Raw genomic sequence first — 14,346 nt, forward strand, 5'->3', positions numbered from 1 at the left:
ATTCTGTCGTGTGTTGGTGTATCATGACTTTATTGCTAGCAAATCGACAACCCTCAACATCACTCCAAGCTCGTCAGGTCGTCAAGTTCCCTCCGCCTCGGCTTCTCGACCGCTTCGATACCTGGCCCAATCGGATGCGCTTGTCTTCTAGAAAGAGGGAATATCTATCAAAAAAAAAAATATCATGTCAGCAATATCCTTCCAACAAGCACAGGATCAGGCTTAAATGTAGCATACCCTTGTGTTGCTCCATCCCAACCTGAAAGCCGCCTCATGAGCAAACAGCTCGCCAAACCCAAGCATCATGCCATTAACGAAAGGGAGAAACAGGTTGATGGCAGCACCGCGGAGGATAGACCAGAAGGTGGGGGGCTGGTAGAGGATGACGGCGGGGGACGACGACGAGGGTGGTGACGTAGACAGCTCCTCTGGGGAGGAATACTGCTCGCTGTCGGAGCGGATCGTGACACCGGACTCGGCCATGGGGTTTGGGGGTTCTTCAGAAGCCATGTTGGTGTGGATTTGGGGTTGAGTGAATCCGGCTGAGATTTGGGTTGCCGGCGACAATGGGACAGGAACACTATGCCGACGTCCGGAGATGCAGCGAAGCACTGGACGTCGCAAAACGCTTGGGCAGCCGACAGGGGAGCCTGGAGTGCCTGCCGGAGCTAGCTGCGTTTGGTTAGGGAATCGGTGGTCGGGGGCCAGATAATCCGGCTTGGCTGATGTATGAGGTGTCGACCGTAGGTGTTCAAGCTTTCTTTCTCGAGTGCAAGATGCTCAGTTTGAAAGCAATTTCTTATAGAAGCAATATAAAGCAAGTAAATCACTTCTATACCAGACATTTGGTCGGTTTAACGGCCCATTTTTTATCATGGAGCTAGGCAACTGTGGTTGACAGCTGAGTACCTACCTTGGACGTCGGCGGGGTCAAGCAACCTGGATGGCGGATGGCGGGGCAATCAGACGCCTGGCCGTGCGTCGTTCATCACGTCGGCCTTGAGCTGCCTGATGGCCATCCACTCTCCAACTTCCCCAGACTGTCAAACTAATAAGCTTTCCGAGCTGTATCAACGACACAACAACTTCTGATTCCATCGACTCCGACTTTCCAAGGGACGATAGCTGTCTTCTTATTTCAATCCATCCATATCACCCATTCAACCAAATCACGTTCATCATGGCGGATCAAGACCATGACACGCTGATCAGCAACTTCTGTGACTTGACAGGCGCCTCGGCCGACCAAGTATGTGATATTCTCAACACGGCATACCTCGTAGCAAGATCCTAATGTTCGACGCTTTCTAGGCCACAGAATACTTGACAGCGACCAATTGGGATGTCAACACCGCCGCCGCCGCCTTCTACGGCGATCTTGACGAAAACGAGCAAGGCCCCTCTTCCACCGGCGCCGCCACTGCCACCACTACCGACGCCGAGTACACCGGTCCACGAACATTGGATGGCCGACCGGCACCTGAGTATGCTGGTACATCCTCTTCAACCTCAAAGAAGCCCGTCAAGCGTCGCGGCCTCGCGACTCTGAGCTCCATAGGCGGCGGTCGCAACCAAGAAGACGACGATGACGACGATGACGAGAGCGATGACGACAACCGCCGGGGACCCAGGGATTTGTTCGCAGGCGGCGAGAAGTCGGGACTTGCTGTTCAAGATCCTGCTCAGCGGTCCAGCGATCCGAGAAAATTGATCAACGATATCGTTGCCAAAGCCAGAGCGTAAGTGTTGCCACTCTCTGTCGTTGGGTCGCCAGATCTAATTGCTAACTTCTTTCTCAAACAGCAATGCCACCGAGAGTAATCCCGCATCTTCCCCCGCTGCAGGCCCCTCATCGAGTCGCTTCAGTGGCTCCGGTCAGACATTGGGCGGAGATGGCGTAGAGAGTCGCACTATTCCTAGTTCCAGAGCTGCTGGGGCCGTTCCCGAGGGGCCTGCGCAGGAGCGGATTCTCCATATCTGGCGTGACGGCTTTAGCATCGATGATGGGGAGCTTCGTCGTTTTGACGACCCTCAGAACAGGAGCGACTTGGATATGATCCGCAATGGACGGGCGCCAATCCATCTCATGAATGTCCGCATGGACCAACGGGTCGATGTCAAGCTCCAACAACACGACGAGAACTACCGCCCTCTGCCCAAGATCTACCGACCCTTCGGCGGTGAGGGCCGTCGATTGGGTAGCCCTGTGCCCGGTGAGGTAACACCAACCCTCTCCCCTCCGGCCGCAACTACGACACAGCCTCAGGCCAGCCAGGCCCTGAGCACCGGAGTGGATGAGTCGCAGCCGACCTTGATGCTGCGCATTCAGCTTCCCGACGGAACTCGCATGCCAGCCCGATTCAACCCCACGCAAACAGTCGGCGATGTCTACAACTTCATTGGACGCTCGTCTTCCTCGCTTTCAGCCCGTCCGTGGGTTCTCTCCACCACATTCCCCAATAAGGACCATGAAGACAAGAGCTTGGTGTTGGGTGACATGCCCGAGTTTAAGAAGGGTGGTGCTGCTGTCGTCAAGTGGAAATAGGCCTATTTCCAGTATTGATGACAAGCGCCAGGAACAATTTGGCTTCGTAGTATCGGCGTTTTGATGGTTTGGCGGCACTAGACCAAGCGATGGACAACAGTGTATCTGTCGGTTTTTCGTCCCGAGAGCTGTGTCCAGCTTTGGGACCGGCTGGTCTTTTCAGCAGGGGAAAGATGAAATAAAAAGTAAAACCTGCTCATAATTACATGCTGCCTTGTGTTTATTTGCCCAACCATTTTGAACACCTTTGACGCCGCTGCTGTGGTACTATCCCAACCCGTGATGTTTGCACGGGCTTTCTCTTTTTCCACCACCAGAAATACAACACAAAAAAAACAGAAAACACTAGATAGTTTTTCCATCACTGAAAATGCCTCTTCTTCAACTGTTTGGATGACCCATCCCATGCTCTCACGCTCCTGGGTAATAACTCCCCGCAACAGCCCTATACGCACTCTGCTGTACCGGCCCCCCGCCCAGAGCAGCCCCAGCGGGAGCAGCAGCAGCGGGAGCAGCAGCAGGGGGAGCAGCAGCAGGGGGAGCAGCAGGGGGAGCAGCAGCAGGGGGAGCAGCAGGGGGAGCAGCCGCCCCCGGGCCTGGCCCATCCAAAAACCTGAACCACGACCTTGCTGCCGTCACATTCAACTTTGCGCTGTTGAACCTCGCCTCCCCCGGCGGCATGCACACCAAGATGTACGTGTTGGCGGTAAACTTGGTGACAAACATGCTAAAGTGGCTCCCCATCTTGTACTCAAACTCGGAGAACTGCTCGGCGTTGCGCGGCGTGCCCGTGAACTTGCTGCAGGTGTGCTTCCACGACTTGAGGATATTCGACATGCGCTCGAAGCGGTCGCCGTAGGGGTTCCTATCCCCCTCGTGGGAGGCCCACTTTGACACGACAAGAAACGAAGTCCGCTCGAACAGGAGGATCTCGTCGGCTTCGATGGCGACGCCGAGGGAGGCGAGCTGGGCTTCGATGACGGCCAGGTTCGGGACGAGGTCGTGGATGATGGACGCCCAGGCCTTGTAGAGGGACTGGTCCCAGATGGAAGTTGCAAAGAGCTGCATTTCTGGTTCGAGGTCGTCGGCTGGGTGGGTAGGGGTGAGGGCGGTTGGGGAGGGGGAGTGTTGGGCGAGGGAGCCTTTTCTGATTATCGCGACTGCCTCCGAAGTTTTTTTCCGGACGAGGGCGGCTCGTTGGACGAAGACTTCTTCTCTCATTTGGGGGGGGATGAGGTCCATTTTGTGGATAAGGACAAAGATTTGGGCTTCGCGGGAGTATTGGACCAGTGCCGAGATGATGTTGACGTAGGTTGCGAGGTCGCGCTCTACGTCTCGGGATTCAATGTCGAAGATGTAGATGAGGACGCCGACGTTGGAGAAGACGTGGGCGCGCTGCTGGGAAAGGTAGTTTTCCATAAAGGCTTCTTGTCCACCGCAGTCCCAGAGGTTGAGGGTGAGGTTACCGAGGAATTTGACGTGGGAGAGGTCAATGTCTATTGTTGCGCCTCTATTTTTGGGTCAGTAATTCATGTTTTGGGTGAGAGTGACAGGGGGGGAAGAGAACATACAATCGGCGGGTATCGCGGGCGAGGTAATTGGAGAAGATGATGCTTCTCATACTGGATTTTCCGGAGCCGCTTTTGCCCATGAGGAGGACCTTTTGCTTCTTGACTTTTTTGAGCTGAGTTTGTGTTTTTGGAATTCCCCCTCCCCCTGATGAGCCATCTGTCACCCCCGCGGTGCCACCGCTCTCTGTTGTCGTCTCCAGGCCTGACATTGTGTTTGTTGGGTGTGCTACCTCATGTGTGATATTGGTGTATGGATTGCTGAACAAGTCCAGGCCTGACTAATTGAGATGATGTGAATAATTGAAGCGGTCGCGATGAGTGAAGTAGTTGTTGGTGAGAACAGGCATGGATGAGCGGCTGGGTACGGGAGCTGATTGAGGATCCACCTGGGGAGCGGGCCGACAGGGATCATTGGTGCAACTGAGCTAACTGTAAGGGGTTTGGCGGTGTGGATGAGCGACGGGAGCTTAGCCTCACGTGACGAAATACGTCACTGCTTACTTTTGCTTAGCTCACGACGTTGCGATTCTTCAGCCTTCACTTGTCTCATGGGAGCGAACTCGGAGCCTGTATCATATTTGACTCTTTGAGCTAATGTCAGGTACTCCATGAAAAGGGTGAATGAAATGACCAGCTGTTTTGGATCAGGCAAAGCCACACTCTGGCATCAATCGACCATTCAAGCAGGCAGCTGTCCAGATATTGTCCAAGTAGGTTTGTCATGTCTCAACTGTCTTCACCATCTGAATCGTCTTTCGATCTTTTTACGAGAATCTTGATCTACTCACTTCTTGCCTGCTCGACAAAGCTGGTAGAGTCTAGACCAAGCAGTGTGAACGAGCATTCCAGGTGTTGCCGAGCAACCTGCCCCCTTTGCCCCTTTCATGCCATTCCTTCAACTCAGCCTCTTCACTTGGACATGCCAGTTGCCAGGATGGCGAAAATCAAATAGTTTCAAATACAGACCTGGAGTCAAGCTTTCAGTCACCGTGTTGGTTCCCGTAATATGCATTGCTGTCATTCTGTTTCGACTGGAGTGAGGGGACAGAGCATAAAGGCAACCCAGTCTTGTATGCAATTGATCCTTCCGTTGAACTGAAGATATTCACCCCGCAACACCGACTTCATTAAAGAGCACTAGCGTTCACGTTATTTGTGTCTCTTGGGTGTCGGCGACTTTGCAGTGAATCACCAGTTCCACTAACACGCCGATTCACTCCAACAATTTGGCTCTGTTTGTCTGCCGCAACTATATAAATGATTTCTCATCTTCAACGGCCTCTTCCCTTCCTCTTCCTCTTACCAGTGTCGATATACGAGCAATATTAATGACTCGACTTCGAACCTAACCAGCAATCTACTCACAAACATTCTCTGGAGATACTCAAACCCACCTCTCCACACTTTCACCAACGAACATCCACCCTCACCATCAAACACCATGATGCCCCAGCTCCTCTACCCAGGCCTCACCAGCCTCCTCTTCCTCCTCTTTGTCCTTCAGATCTCAGCCCACATGATGATCTCCTCACCACCACCCCTCGGCTCATCAAGCAACCCTAACCTCCGCTCTTCCGATATCGATTACAACCTGAAGGACCCCCTCTCCCCATCCGGCCTAACCTACCCCTGCGGCCCAAATTTCGACCTCTACTCCCTCTCCCCACAAGGCAACCCCGTCGCAATTTGGGCGGCTGGTTCCAGCCAATCCTTCACCCTGGACGGCGGCGCCTCCCACAACGGCGGTTCCTGCCAGGCCTCCCTCTCCATCGACGGTGGTAAATCGTTCAAAGTCCTGCGCAGCTACGAAGGCGGCTGCCCACTTAAAAGGAACTACCAGTTCAGCATCCCAGCTGACGTTCCGGCAACAAAGAAAGCGGTCTTTGCGTGGACCTGGTTCAACCAGATTGGGAATAGGGAGATGTACATGAACTGCGCCGTTGTCGACATCACACCCGGGTCAGGCGGAAAAGGCGGATGGGCCAAGAAGCCAGAGGTGTTCAAGGCAAATATTGGGAACGGGTGTACCACGGTCGAGAGATTCGATGTCGAGTTTCCCAACCCGGGGGATGATGTTGCTAGGGGTGGGGAAGGGATTTTTGCGAGCCCGGTGGGGGATTGTGGGACGGTGAATCGGGGGGCGGACTCAGGTGCGGGAGAAGGCAGTGGTAATATCCAGGGCGGCGGTACCGATAGTGGAAACGGAGGTGCTAACCAGAACCCAGACTCGCCGCCAGCAGGGGATTCGCCTGGCTCTAGCACAACTGATCCGACTAGGCCATCTCAGCCCAACTCAGGAGGTAAGTCAACATCTCTCTTCACCATCTCACCACCCCCCGACTCTGTTTCCTACCGTCAAAAGAGTTGAAGCCAACTCTCCCTTTCTTATTCTCTTCTTTTCTTTCTAGATGATCCAGACTCAAGCTACGTCCCCCCCATCGGCGACTGGAAGCCAGGGAGGGATTTCCCAGAGTGGTTCAACAAGAACTCTGGGATGTCTATCATAGTCTCTTTTCCTTCGGTCTTAATGGCTTTGACGCTTTCTTTCCTCTTTCATATGTAAGCTTTGATCGGGTAATCTTTTCTTTTCCTCTGTTTGAGACATCGACTAACACTCTTTCGAAATCTTATTAGCGGTACCTACTACCTCTGCCTGTGGCACAAAAACTGTCACGGCGAAGCCAGAGGGGACAATGGTCTTCACGCGGACATTCACCGTCACTTGGTGAGGAGATATTGGTGGGACATCAGGTTAGGGCCAGCGAAATTGGACATGTAGTTAGGACACAAAATTTGGGATGGTTTGGTGGTAATAAATATTGGTATTTCAAAAAGATGAACAATTCTTTTCTCAGAATTGTACTAAACTAAATATTCGTAATTCATAATCATAAAATGCAAACGCTACGTTACAGTCGTAAGACCCATTCCACCTTCTGACTGTACCCTTTGCGCCCGCAAAACACAAGATCATAAGACGCTCCCATAAACAGCGACAATAACCTCTATCAGGAGACTACGCCAACAACCTCTGTGCCTGTCCCTGTCCCTGCCCAGCCATCCCCCCCTCCTGCTTCCACCTCCTCAACTCCTCCAAGTTAACCTGCCCAATAATATTCCCTCTCTGTGTCCTCAACTCCGTCATCTTCAACTCATGCCTCCCCCTGGCCCCCTCCCCATCAATCTGATTCCTCACTGCATACGCATTCAAGTCCGCCTCTCTCTGCCTCTGCCTAAACTCCGCCTCCTGCAACTTCCTCTGACTCTGAAACTGCAACTGTTGATAGTTAAAGTTTTCCTTCTCCTCCCACCTCTGCCTATGCAAATCCTGCATCTGCGCCAAACTCTTTGCATGTCTCAGCTCCTTGTGCTCTAGCGCGACAGTGTTCTTCTGTCTGCGCTCTTCAATATGCTGCACATGGGCCCGTTGGCGATGAGCCAAAGACGCACTCCGTTTCTGGTCCGCCATGGCGAGATTATCGTTATGTTTCTGCCATCGGACCCCCGATTGAACATTCGCCTCACTGATCTTGATCTGCGAGTCGTTCTGATGTCGATCTGCCTTGAGAAAAGTTGCCTGCTGGTGGTTCAAGCTGCGTTCCTTGCGCCCCTGTTGGGAGTGTTCCTCCCTGTATCGCACGCTGCGGCTGTGCTTTTGCTCCTCAATCTGGGCGTGCACCGTCGCCTTTTCCGTCACCCGTCTCAGCTCATTACCGTGACTTTCCTCCACACGACGATTGCGCTGCTCCCAGGCTCGTCGCTCCCGCTCATAATCGCGAATCTCTTCTGGGAGGCCAACAGCATCAGCTGGCTGCGTCTCTTCGATGGTGGCATAGAACCTGTCCTCAACACCGTGGTCCTGAAGCATTTGTACCAAGGCCGGGGAGCGCGGGCCAAGGAGGATCCCTTTCATGATGTACATCGTTGGAGAATAGTGATAGATGCCCTCCTGGAACGTATTCTCGTGACTGTTGAGGGTCTTGTAAAGCAGTCGATCGAGCAGAACTCGCGTGATGGCCTCGTTGTTCTGATTATCCAAGGCAAGGAATATGACAGTTTTGCCGCGCACCTTGAGCAGAGGGCTGGCATCGACAGAGGCGAGAATGTCAAGACTTTCATCCGCAAGGGCAATGTCATGCGGCATTGTTGCCTTGAGAGCAACCTCGCCCAGTGCAGTTCGGCCGCCATGCTTCGTGGAACGATAATTGGCATCGTGACCAGCATCGAGAAGCAACTTCATTGCTTCAGGGCGAAAGTTGCGAGCCGCCTCATGGAGACTCCCGTCATTAACAGAAGGGTTATGTTGAAGCAGCGTCTTCATCATATCGATGTCCCCTGCGCGAGACGCGAAGAAGAGCGGCGACCGACCAAGGTTATCCTTCACGCTGACCTTGGCCCCGTAGCTGAGGAGCATCTCCACAACATCAACTCTCCCAGATTTGACAGCCACGAGAAAGGGCGTGGTTTTCGAGACCGGGGTGGTGTATGAAAGATCGGCTAATTCCGTTAGAATGTCTTTGTTGTCACAAGAGGCGAGATACTTACATCCATGGCAGATGAGAGCCTCAATAACATCTTTGCTAATCACCTCATCCTTTTGCAACAGTGCCCACATCAGCACAGTGACAGGCTCAACCTCGGCCTGAGCACCCTTTTCTGTGTCACAAACAGCCCAAACAGTAGACTCCAGACGACATCCAGCCCTCACCAGACGATGGACAATCGCAACTGAGTCTCCATAAGACTTGAGAATGAGAATGATCGGCGGGTGCGGCATGCCGGGAAGGGAATGATTGAAGTCGGTAGGCAAACCTGGTTGAGCCATGACGTTGAGTATTTGGAGAAGAACAGACTCAGAGTGGTGAGCCATGATGGCGGCAGAAAGAGCCAGTGTTGCGGAAGTGGCATCGGCTTTTTGCTTCAACAAGTAATCGAGGAGGAGAGGGTCGCCCCTTGATGCCGCCGTGCCAACAGCCTTTCCGTTTTCGCAGTTTACGTCGGCTCCCGCGGCAAAGAGACTGTCCAGAAATGCCCTTGACAAAGTAGCTTGATCATTGTTACAAGCGAGCTGGTCCACCACGTCCATCATCGCCCTGCTGGCAATCTGGGGGGAAGCGCCATGTTTCAAAATAATTCTGATAGTGTCGACATGTTCAAACGCAATCCACTGCTTGCCTCGGCTGAGAATAGCGGCAAAGGCCTGTGTAAAAAGCTCCGGAACCTTCCCAGCGTACCCTGCCAATAAATGCAACAGGTCACGTTCAAGATTACAAGCCGCGTTCTTGATACACACGCCATTGTCATGAGTTGGCTCTGCCCCAGAGTCAAGTAGCGTTTTAGCGAGTGCCAAATCCGGTTTTGGTTCCAAAACCACATGTTTGAGCGCCATATTGAGATGATCAAGCTGAAGCCGACTCATGACCTCACCCAACAACGCCCTCCTATCCGTTCTTGGGGCACGGAGCGCCTCCATGAGTAGCGTGAACAAGGCCTTGTAACTGATACCTTGACCTAGAACCAAGTGAAAGGTCTCGGGGCGAAAGCTTCGGATTGCGTAAATAAAGACTTCTCCATTGTTGTAGTTTACCGATGCACGTGTGAGAAGTAGTTGTATCAACTCCCTGGGCTGATGTTAGTCACGCTTCATCAACAGGGAACTGCTGTCACAACTTACGTATTGCCAAAGTCGTTCTTGAACACTTCCACCAACGCTTTCCCACTGGCAACTTCGTCGATAGGGTGGCGAACCAGTAGCTCAACCAGACGGCGTTTCTGATCCTTGTCCTCAGTGCCCATCGCCCAGCCAAGCGCGGCACCAAGTGCCTCCGGTGATGGCTCTCGGTCCACAATTTGTTCTGCGATGTCCTCACACGAGGATCGTACAGCGACTTGCAAAGCCTCGCCCTTTCGATGGTTGACATCGGCCTTTCCGTCATACAGGATCAGATTGAATAGACACAGGTCCCTGTCCCTCGCAGCGCTATCGCCACGCTTAGAGTCAGAAACCAGACAATGGACAATGCTGATCAGCGCTTCTGCCACACAGAGACCTTGGGCTCCCGCATCAATCAGACGTTCAATAATCCCGTATCGCTCATCGTTGTCGTTGACTTTCACGGCCTGCGAAACCGCAATCGTAAGACTCTGCGAGGAGGGGTCCAGCCCAAGAAGCATGGCCAAAACGTCCACTTGACCAGTCCGGATTGTTTCCACCAACGCAAAACCTTCGTACTCTTCGGGGATTCGTCTGTGTCTGATGATGGTTTCCAGGAGCTGAACATCCCGCCGTCTTATGGTCTCGATTAAGCCGTCCGTGATCAGATGTGTCGTCGCTGGACCAGCCGCACCAGCTGCCAAGCACATTCCTACCATCTCATAGCCAAAGGTGTCGAGGTTGTTGGTTGCCTTATTGACAGCTGTGTCTAGAGTTCGCGGCGAGGCCTTCACCGGTCCAGAGATCAATGCCGCCACGAGATCTGGTCGAGAATCCTCCACAGCGCGGATAAGTGCGATACCATCACCATAGTTGACGTCTGCCCAGTGGTTCAGCAAAAGACGTATGACATCGACCGAGCCATTTGCTACCGCCAGTCGAAGTCCAGTCGACCGGCAGGCCAGGCACGGCAGATGATGTCCCGAGAGGAGAACCTCGATGAGATCCACGTTGTCGCGGAAAACGGCGCCCTGAAAATCATCGTGTAGGTAAACAGGGCTTGCTCCGTGATTCAACAGTGTACGGATAATCGCCAAGTTGCCCCTGGCTATCGCGTGATGGAGGACACTGTCGAGATTCTGCTGGTCGGCATGGGCTGCGAGAACATGGACTGTTTCCGGTCGGCATTTGATGGTGGCGCGAAGAAGGATATCACTCCGCTCATTGTTCTGATGTCGTTGAGCAATCTTGGTCCATGTGGTTGAGTTTCGGCGGCGGACAAAGTTGACGTCGGCACCAAGGGAGAGCAAAGCCTTGACAACCCCTAGCGACCCATCTGACTCTACCACCTCGGTCAAGACCTTGTTGATCTCGCGGTGGCTGAACTCTGTGCCGGCCTGAGATGAAAATCGGTTTCGGAGCCAGCCGAATGTTTGTTCGTCACGGATCTGGGCTCGCTGAGCCTGGAGGAGCTGAGTTGCCTGTTTGTTCTCACTACCGGCCATTTCTACGGCAGGTGCCAGCTAGTATTGGAGGTGTGAACAGTTTGGACATGTTAAATTGAACGAGAGACCAAAAGCAGGCGGGAATGAGAGCCGGCGGTGGCACGCGCATAGCTATGTATGGGTTCGTCCATGGTGTCCGACAAGCCAACCACGAGGCTCGCGACATGCCGAGAGCTTCTGTTCGACCCGGCAGTGTGGAATGAAGCTGTTCGATATGCAGCACCAGGGGATGTGCCATGCAAGCGGACGATTGACGTGTCCCAGGTGGAGCGGCAGTGGTGATGTTTGGTTGGCTGCGATGCTTCCCCTACGCGCATTAGCCGCCAGGAACATGAGCTGCGCCGCACCATCCTGACCAACCAGTTGAACCTCAGTGGGTGATGCACACCTCCTGAAGCAGGCACCTGTCAGCCCAAGCACCACTCAAACCGTCGGGAAGCGCTGTTGATGTGTTTCAGGTCGTTTATTGAACGTCGAGCTGTCGACGTGTCAAGCCGAGCCCCCCCAAGAGGAGTAAAGGAATACATGACGCTAAATGACGCGCGAAAAGTCGAGGCTTGCAACGCGCGCATGAAGATCAAATGACAGACATTAGATGCACCGAGGTGAGGCTCTGGAGAAGCTCGATGCTGGCGGGGACATGGTTGTGGGGAAAGAAATGATGATGTCACATGTTCAAATCTACCTTCACGAGCACTGCCTGGCTCTATCCTGCTACACACAAACAGCTCCGAAAAGATTGATTGGATAATGCACGGCACTGCAGCAGCTGCAACGTTCTGTGACTGGAAATGGTAACCATGCACACAACATCCAAGCTCACCACCCCACCACCACTTCGGCCCCCAACTCGTCGAACAAAGCTGCTTATGTCGTGCTCCTAAGATTCGATCCCTTGGCCAGGAGGGCAGCGCACACAGCCGCGACTGCCACCGCAGTAGATGTCGCAAACGAGTATCGAAGGCCTTCAAAGTAGACATGTCGTGCCTTGAGTTGGATGTCGGGCGGCAGGTCTCGGATGGCCGACACCGAATGACGGATCTCTTCGACAATCTAGCAATATCACATGTCAGCTCTCTGCATATTCCCCACAGTCCTTCTCTCCTCAAAGTCGCAAAACAGGGGCAAAGTACTCTCCATTTATCTGGTATCTCGCCCAAAGAATCGGGTAACCGAATGCTGAGCGTGGTTTGGAGGATTGCAGATGTCACTGCCACTCCATAGACTGTTCCTAGCGATCGGATCAAGTACACCGTCGAGGCTGAAACGGCATGGTCTGTGATTTGCAGTAAGTAACCCAATTCACAGCTTTCAGCGAGGTGACACTTACCGGCATGATCGAAGGTAGCTAAAGAGGTAAACAGAATGCCTGGGTAAACAATGCCTTGACCCAAATTTGCCGGGAAGATGTACACGTAGTACTTCCAAGCTGAATCCTCAAAACCGAGTGAGGTCACCAAGGCGTTTCCTATAACCATGAGGAACGCTCCAGTGCGTACCAGAGTGAGGAGCTTGCCCCATCTTGACATGACAACACCGGCTATCAAGCCGCCAATAGGTGTGGCGAGGGATGGGATGGCGAGCCGAGCACCGGCAGCCGTAGCCGAGTCCAGCAACACAACTTGAAAGAATAGTGGAAGGTTGAAGAGGTACTGTTGATGACGATGTCAGCAAAACGTTAGGCCTAGGTGTGTCTCGTGGTCATCAACGTACCGCGTAGGCTGACAAACCAACACAGATATTGGCAAATTCCACCAGCAAAGGGAATTTGCCCTTGATCAGACGCAGCGGAATGATGGGGATGGCCCGAGTCCTCGATTCCACCACCAGAAACAAGACGAATAAAACGGCACTACCCACCAAGGAGGCAATGACCCAGGGACTCCCCCATGGCAGCTCATTCCCCCCAAGACTCAGACCAACAAGCTGAATAGAGATGGCCAAAACCAGCAGCAGTGCGCCCGAAAAGTCCACCTTGGTCCAGATATCTCGAAACCCCTGACCCAAGTCAAACCCTCCTTCGGGGTTCCTGATTACCAAAGCACCAACAACAAGAGCAAAAGCAGAGATGGGCACTTGCAGCAAGAAGCACCATCTCCAACCAATACCGTCGGCAATAGTTCCACCAAAAGAAGCACCACAAATAGCTCCAAATCCAAACATGCCGTTCTGAAGAGCCTGGTACATACCCCGTTTGCGGAACGGGATCATATCCGAGTTGACAATGGTGGCTTTTCTACATGTCAGTCCAACTTCTTCCGTCCCTCAACATTATCCACACGTACCCATAGTCATCAACCCACCACCCCCAAACCCAGTCAAAGCCCTCATACAATTAAGCAGCACCACATTCCCAGCAATCCCACAACCAAGACATCCCAATGCAAAAGTCACAGTCGAGATGAAGAAACACACGCGGCGGCCAAAGATGTCAGAAACCCTTCCGTACAACGGCTGGAATGCAGTGCTGGTCAGGAGATACGACGTGGTAAGCCAGGAGGCATTGTTCGCCGCATCAAATTCGGAGCTGATGATGGCGTAGGTCGCTGCGGTGATGGTGCCGTCGAATCCGTACAGGAAAACATTCGACATGATGGCGACTTGTATCCAGAGGAACCCCCGAGGGGGCGACCATGTTTCTTCGTCTGGGGCACGAAGGAGGGGTTGGTCGTCTCTGATGCTGTTGAGGAGCTCATGGTCGTCCGTGTCGTGCCTCTCTATATCTGATGACGTCATTCTCGCTGTTGTGATGTCAAGAGGGAAGTAGCCTCTGAGACTGAACAATTCTGTCGCCTTGGAGAGAAAATATTCTGGCGCCGTGATCATGAAAAAGAGCAAGAGAAGCCAAGATTTTCAAACGCAGCATGGCGATGGTGTGCGAGCAAGGGTAGGGTCAGTTATCTCGATATATGCATACATGCGATAAAGCGATTACAACAACCTCCCTTTCCGCTGAGTTGAGTCACGCCGGGAGATACCTGCATTCTAATTGCATTTGGATGCTACCTACATTTATGTGTGGGTGTTCATCGAGATCATGCCTCATGTAAATAATAATAACTCGCAGCCGGT

The 14,346-nt window shown here is 53.0% G+C and overlaps 6 protein-coding genes across 6 annotated transcripts; 2 read left to right on the forward strand and 4 right to left on the reverse strand.

The window, feature by feature from the left end:
• The first annotated feature begins 12 nt into the window (after positions 1-12).
• SHP1 (protein phosphatase regulator) lies at positions 13-2,869 on the forward strand. The gene is made up of 3 exons (XM_062887695.1): positions 13-1,249; positions 1,312-1,739; positions 1,804-2,869. The coding sequence occupies exons 1-3, from the start codon at positions 1,181-1,183 to the stop codon at positions 2,543-2,545; spliced, it is 1,239 nt and encodes a 412-aa protein (XP_062745829.1). The 5' UTR covers positions 13-1,180; the 3' UTR covers positions 2,546-2,869.
• On the reverse strand, positions 60-510 carry QC762_207810 (uncharacterized protein; the record flags this gene model as incomplete). Its single annotated transcript, XM_062887694.1, has 2 exons — positions 60-164; positions 238-510. The coding sequence occupies 2 exons, from the start codon at positions 508-510 to the stop codon at positions 60-62; spliced, it is 378 nt and encodes a 125-aa protein (XP_062745830.1).
• Positions 2,870-2,956: 87 nt separating the features above from the next.
• GTR1 (GTP-binding protein gtr1) lies at positions 2,957-4,694 on the reverse strand (the record flags this gene model as incomplete). The annotated part of the gene is made up of 2 exons (XM_062887696.1): positions 4,117-4,694; positions 2,957-4,055 (listed from the first exon to the last, which is right to left on the reverse strand). The coding sequence occupies exons 1-2, from the start codon at positions 4,323-4,325 to the stop codon at positions 2,957-2,959; spliced, it is 1,308 nt and encodes a 435-aa protein (XP_062745831.1). The 5' UTR covers positions 4,326-4,694.
• Positions 4,556-6,947, forward strand: QC762_207840 (uncharacterized protein). The gene is made up of 3 exons (XM_062887697.1): positions 4,556-6,284; positions 6,342-6,416; positions 6,751-6,947. Exons 1-3 carry the CDS (start codon positions 5,558-5,560, stop codon positions 6,843-6,845), a joined length of 897 nt encoding a protein of 298 aa, XP_062745832.1. The 5' UTR covers positions 4,556-5,557; the 3' UTR covers positions 6,846-6,947.
• Positions 6,919-11,274, reverse strand: QC762_207850 (uncharacterized protein; the record flags this gene model as incomplete). The annotated part of the gene is made up of 2 exons (XM_062887698.1): positions 6,919-9,737; positions 9,791-11,274. 2 exons carry the CDS (start codon positions 11,272-11,274, stop codon positions 7,133-7,135), a joined length of 4,089 nt encoding a protein of 1,362 aa, XP_062745833.1. The 3' UTR covers positions 6,919-7,132.
• Positions 11,275-11,644: 370 nt separating this feature from the next.
• QC762_207860 (uncharacterized protein) lies at positions 11,645-14,267 on the reverse strand (the record flags this gene model as incomplete). The annotated part of the gene is made up of 6 exons (XM_062887699.1): positions 13,560-14,267; positions 12,988-13,505; positions 12,605-12,926; positions 12,408-12,550; positions 12,193-12,327; positions 11,645-11,665 (listed from the first exon to the last, which is right to left on the reverse strand). Exons 1-6 carry the CDS (start codon positions 14,098-14,100, stop codon positions 11,645-11,647), a joined length of 1,680 nt encoding a protein of 559 aa, XP_062745834.1. The 5' UTR covers positions 14,101-14,267.
• Positions 14,268-14,346: the final 79 nt, after the last annotated feature.

The sequence above is a fragment of the Podospora pseudocomata genome, assembly GCF_035222375.1.
Source record: "Podospora pseudocomata strain CBS 415.72m chromosome 2 map unlocalized CBS415.72m_2.2, whole genome shotgun sequence".
Taxonomy (NCBI): Eukaryota; Fungi; Ascomycota; class Sordariomycetes; order Sordariales; family Podosporaceae; genus Podospora; species Podospora pseudocomata.

Coding starts and splice junctions, on each gene's coding strand:
- SHP1 (XM_062887695.1), top strand. CDS start 1,181: ATGGCGGATCAAGACCATGACACGCTGATCAGCAACTTCTGTGACTTG. Junction 1,250..1,311: donor CAGGCGCCTCGGCCGACCAA/GTATGTGATATT, acceptor GACGCTTTCTAG/GCCACAGAATACTTGACAGC. Junction 1,740..1,803: donor ATCGTTGCCAAAGCCAGAGC/GTAAGTGTTGCC, acceptor TTTCTCAAACAG/CAATGCCACCGAGAGTAATC.
- QC762_207840 (XM_062887697.1), top strand. CDS start 5,558: ATGATGCCCCAGCTCCTCTACCCAGGCCTCACCAGCCTCCTCTTCCTC. Junction 6,285..6,341: donor AGGTGCGGGAGAAGGCAGTG/GTAATATCCAGG, acceptor ACCAGAACCCAG/ACTCGCCGCCAGCAGGGGAT. Junction 6,417..6,750: donor ATCTCAGCCCAACTCAGGAG/GTAAGTCAACAT, acceptor AAATCTTATTAG/CGGTACCTACTACCTCTGCC.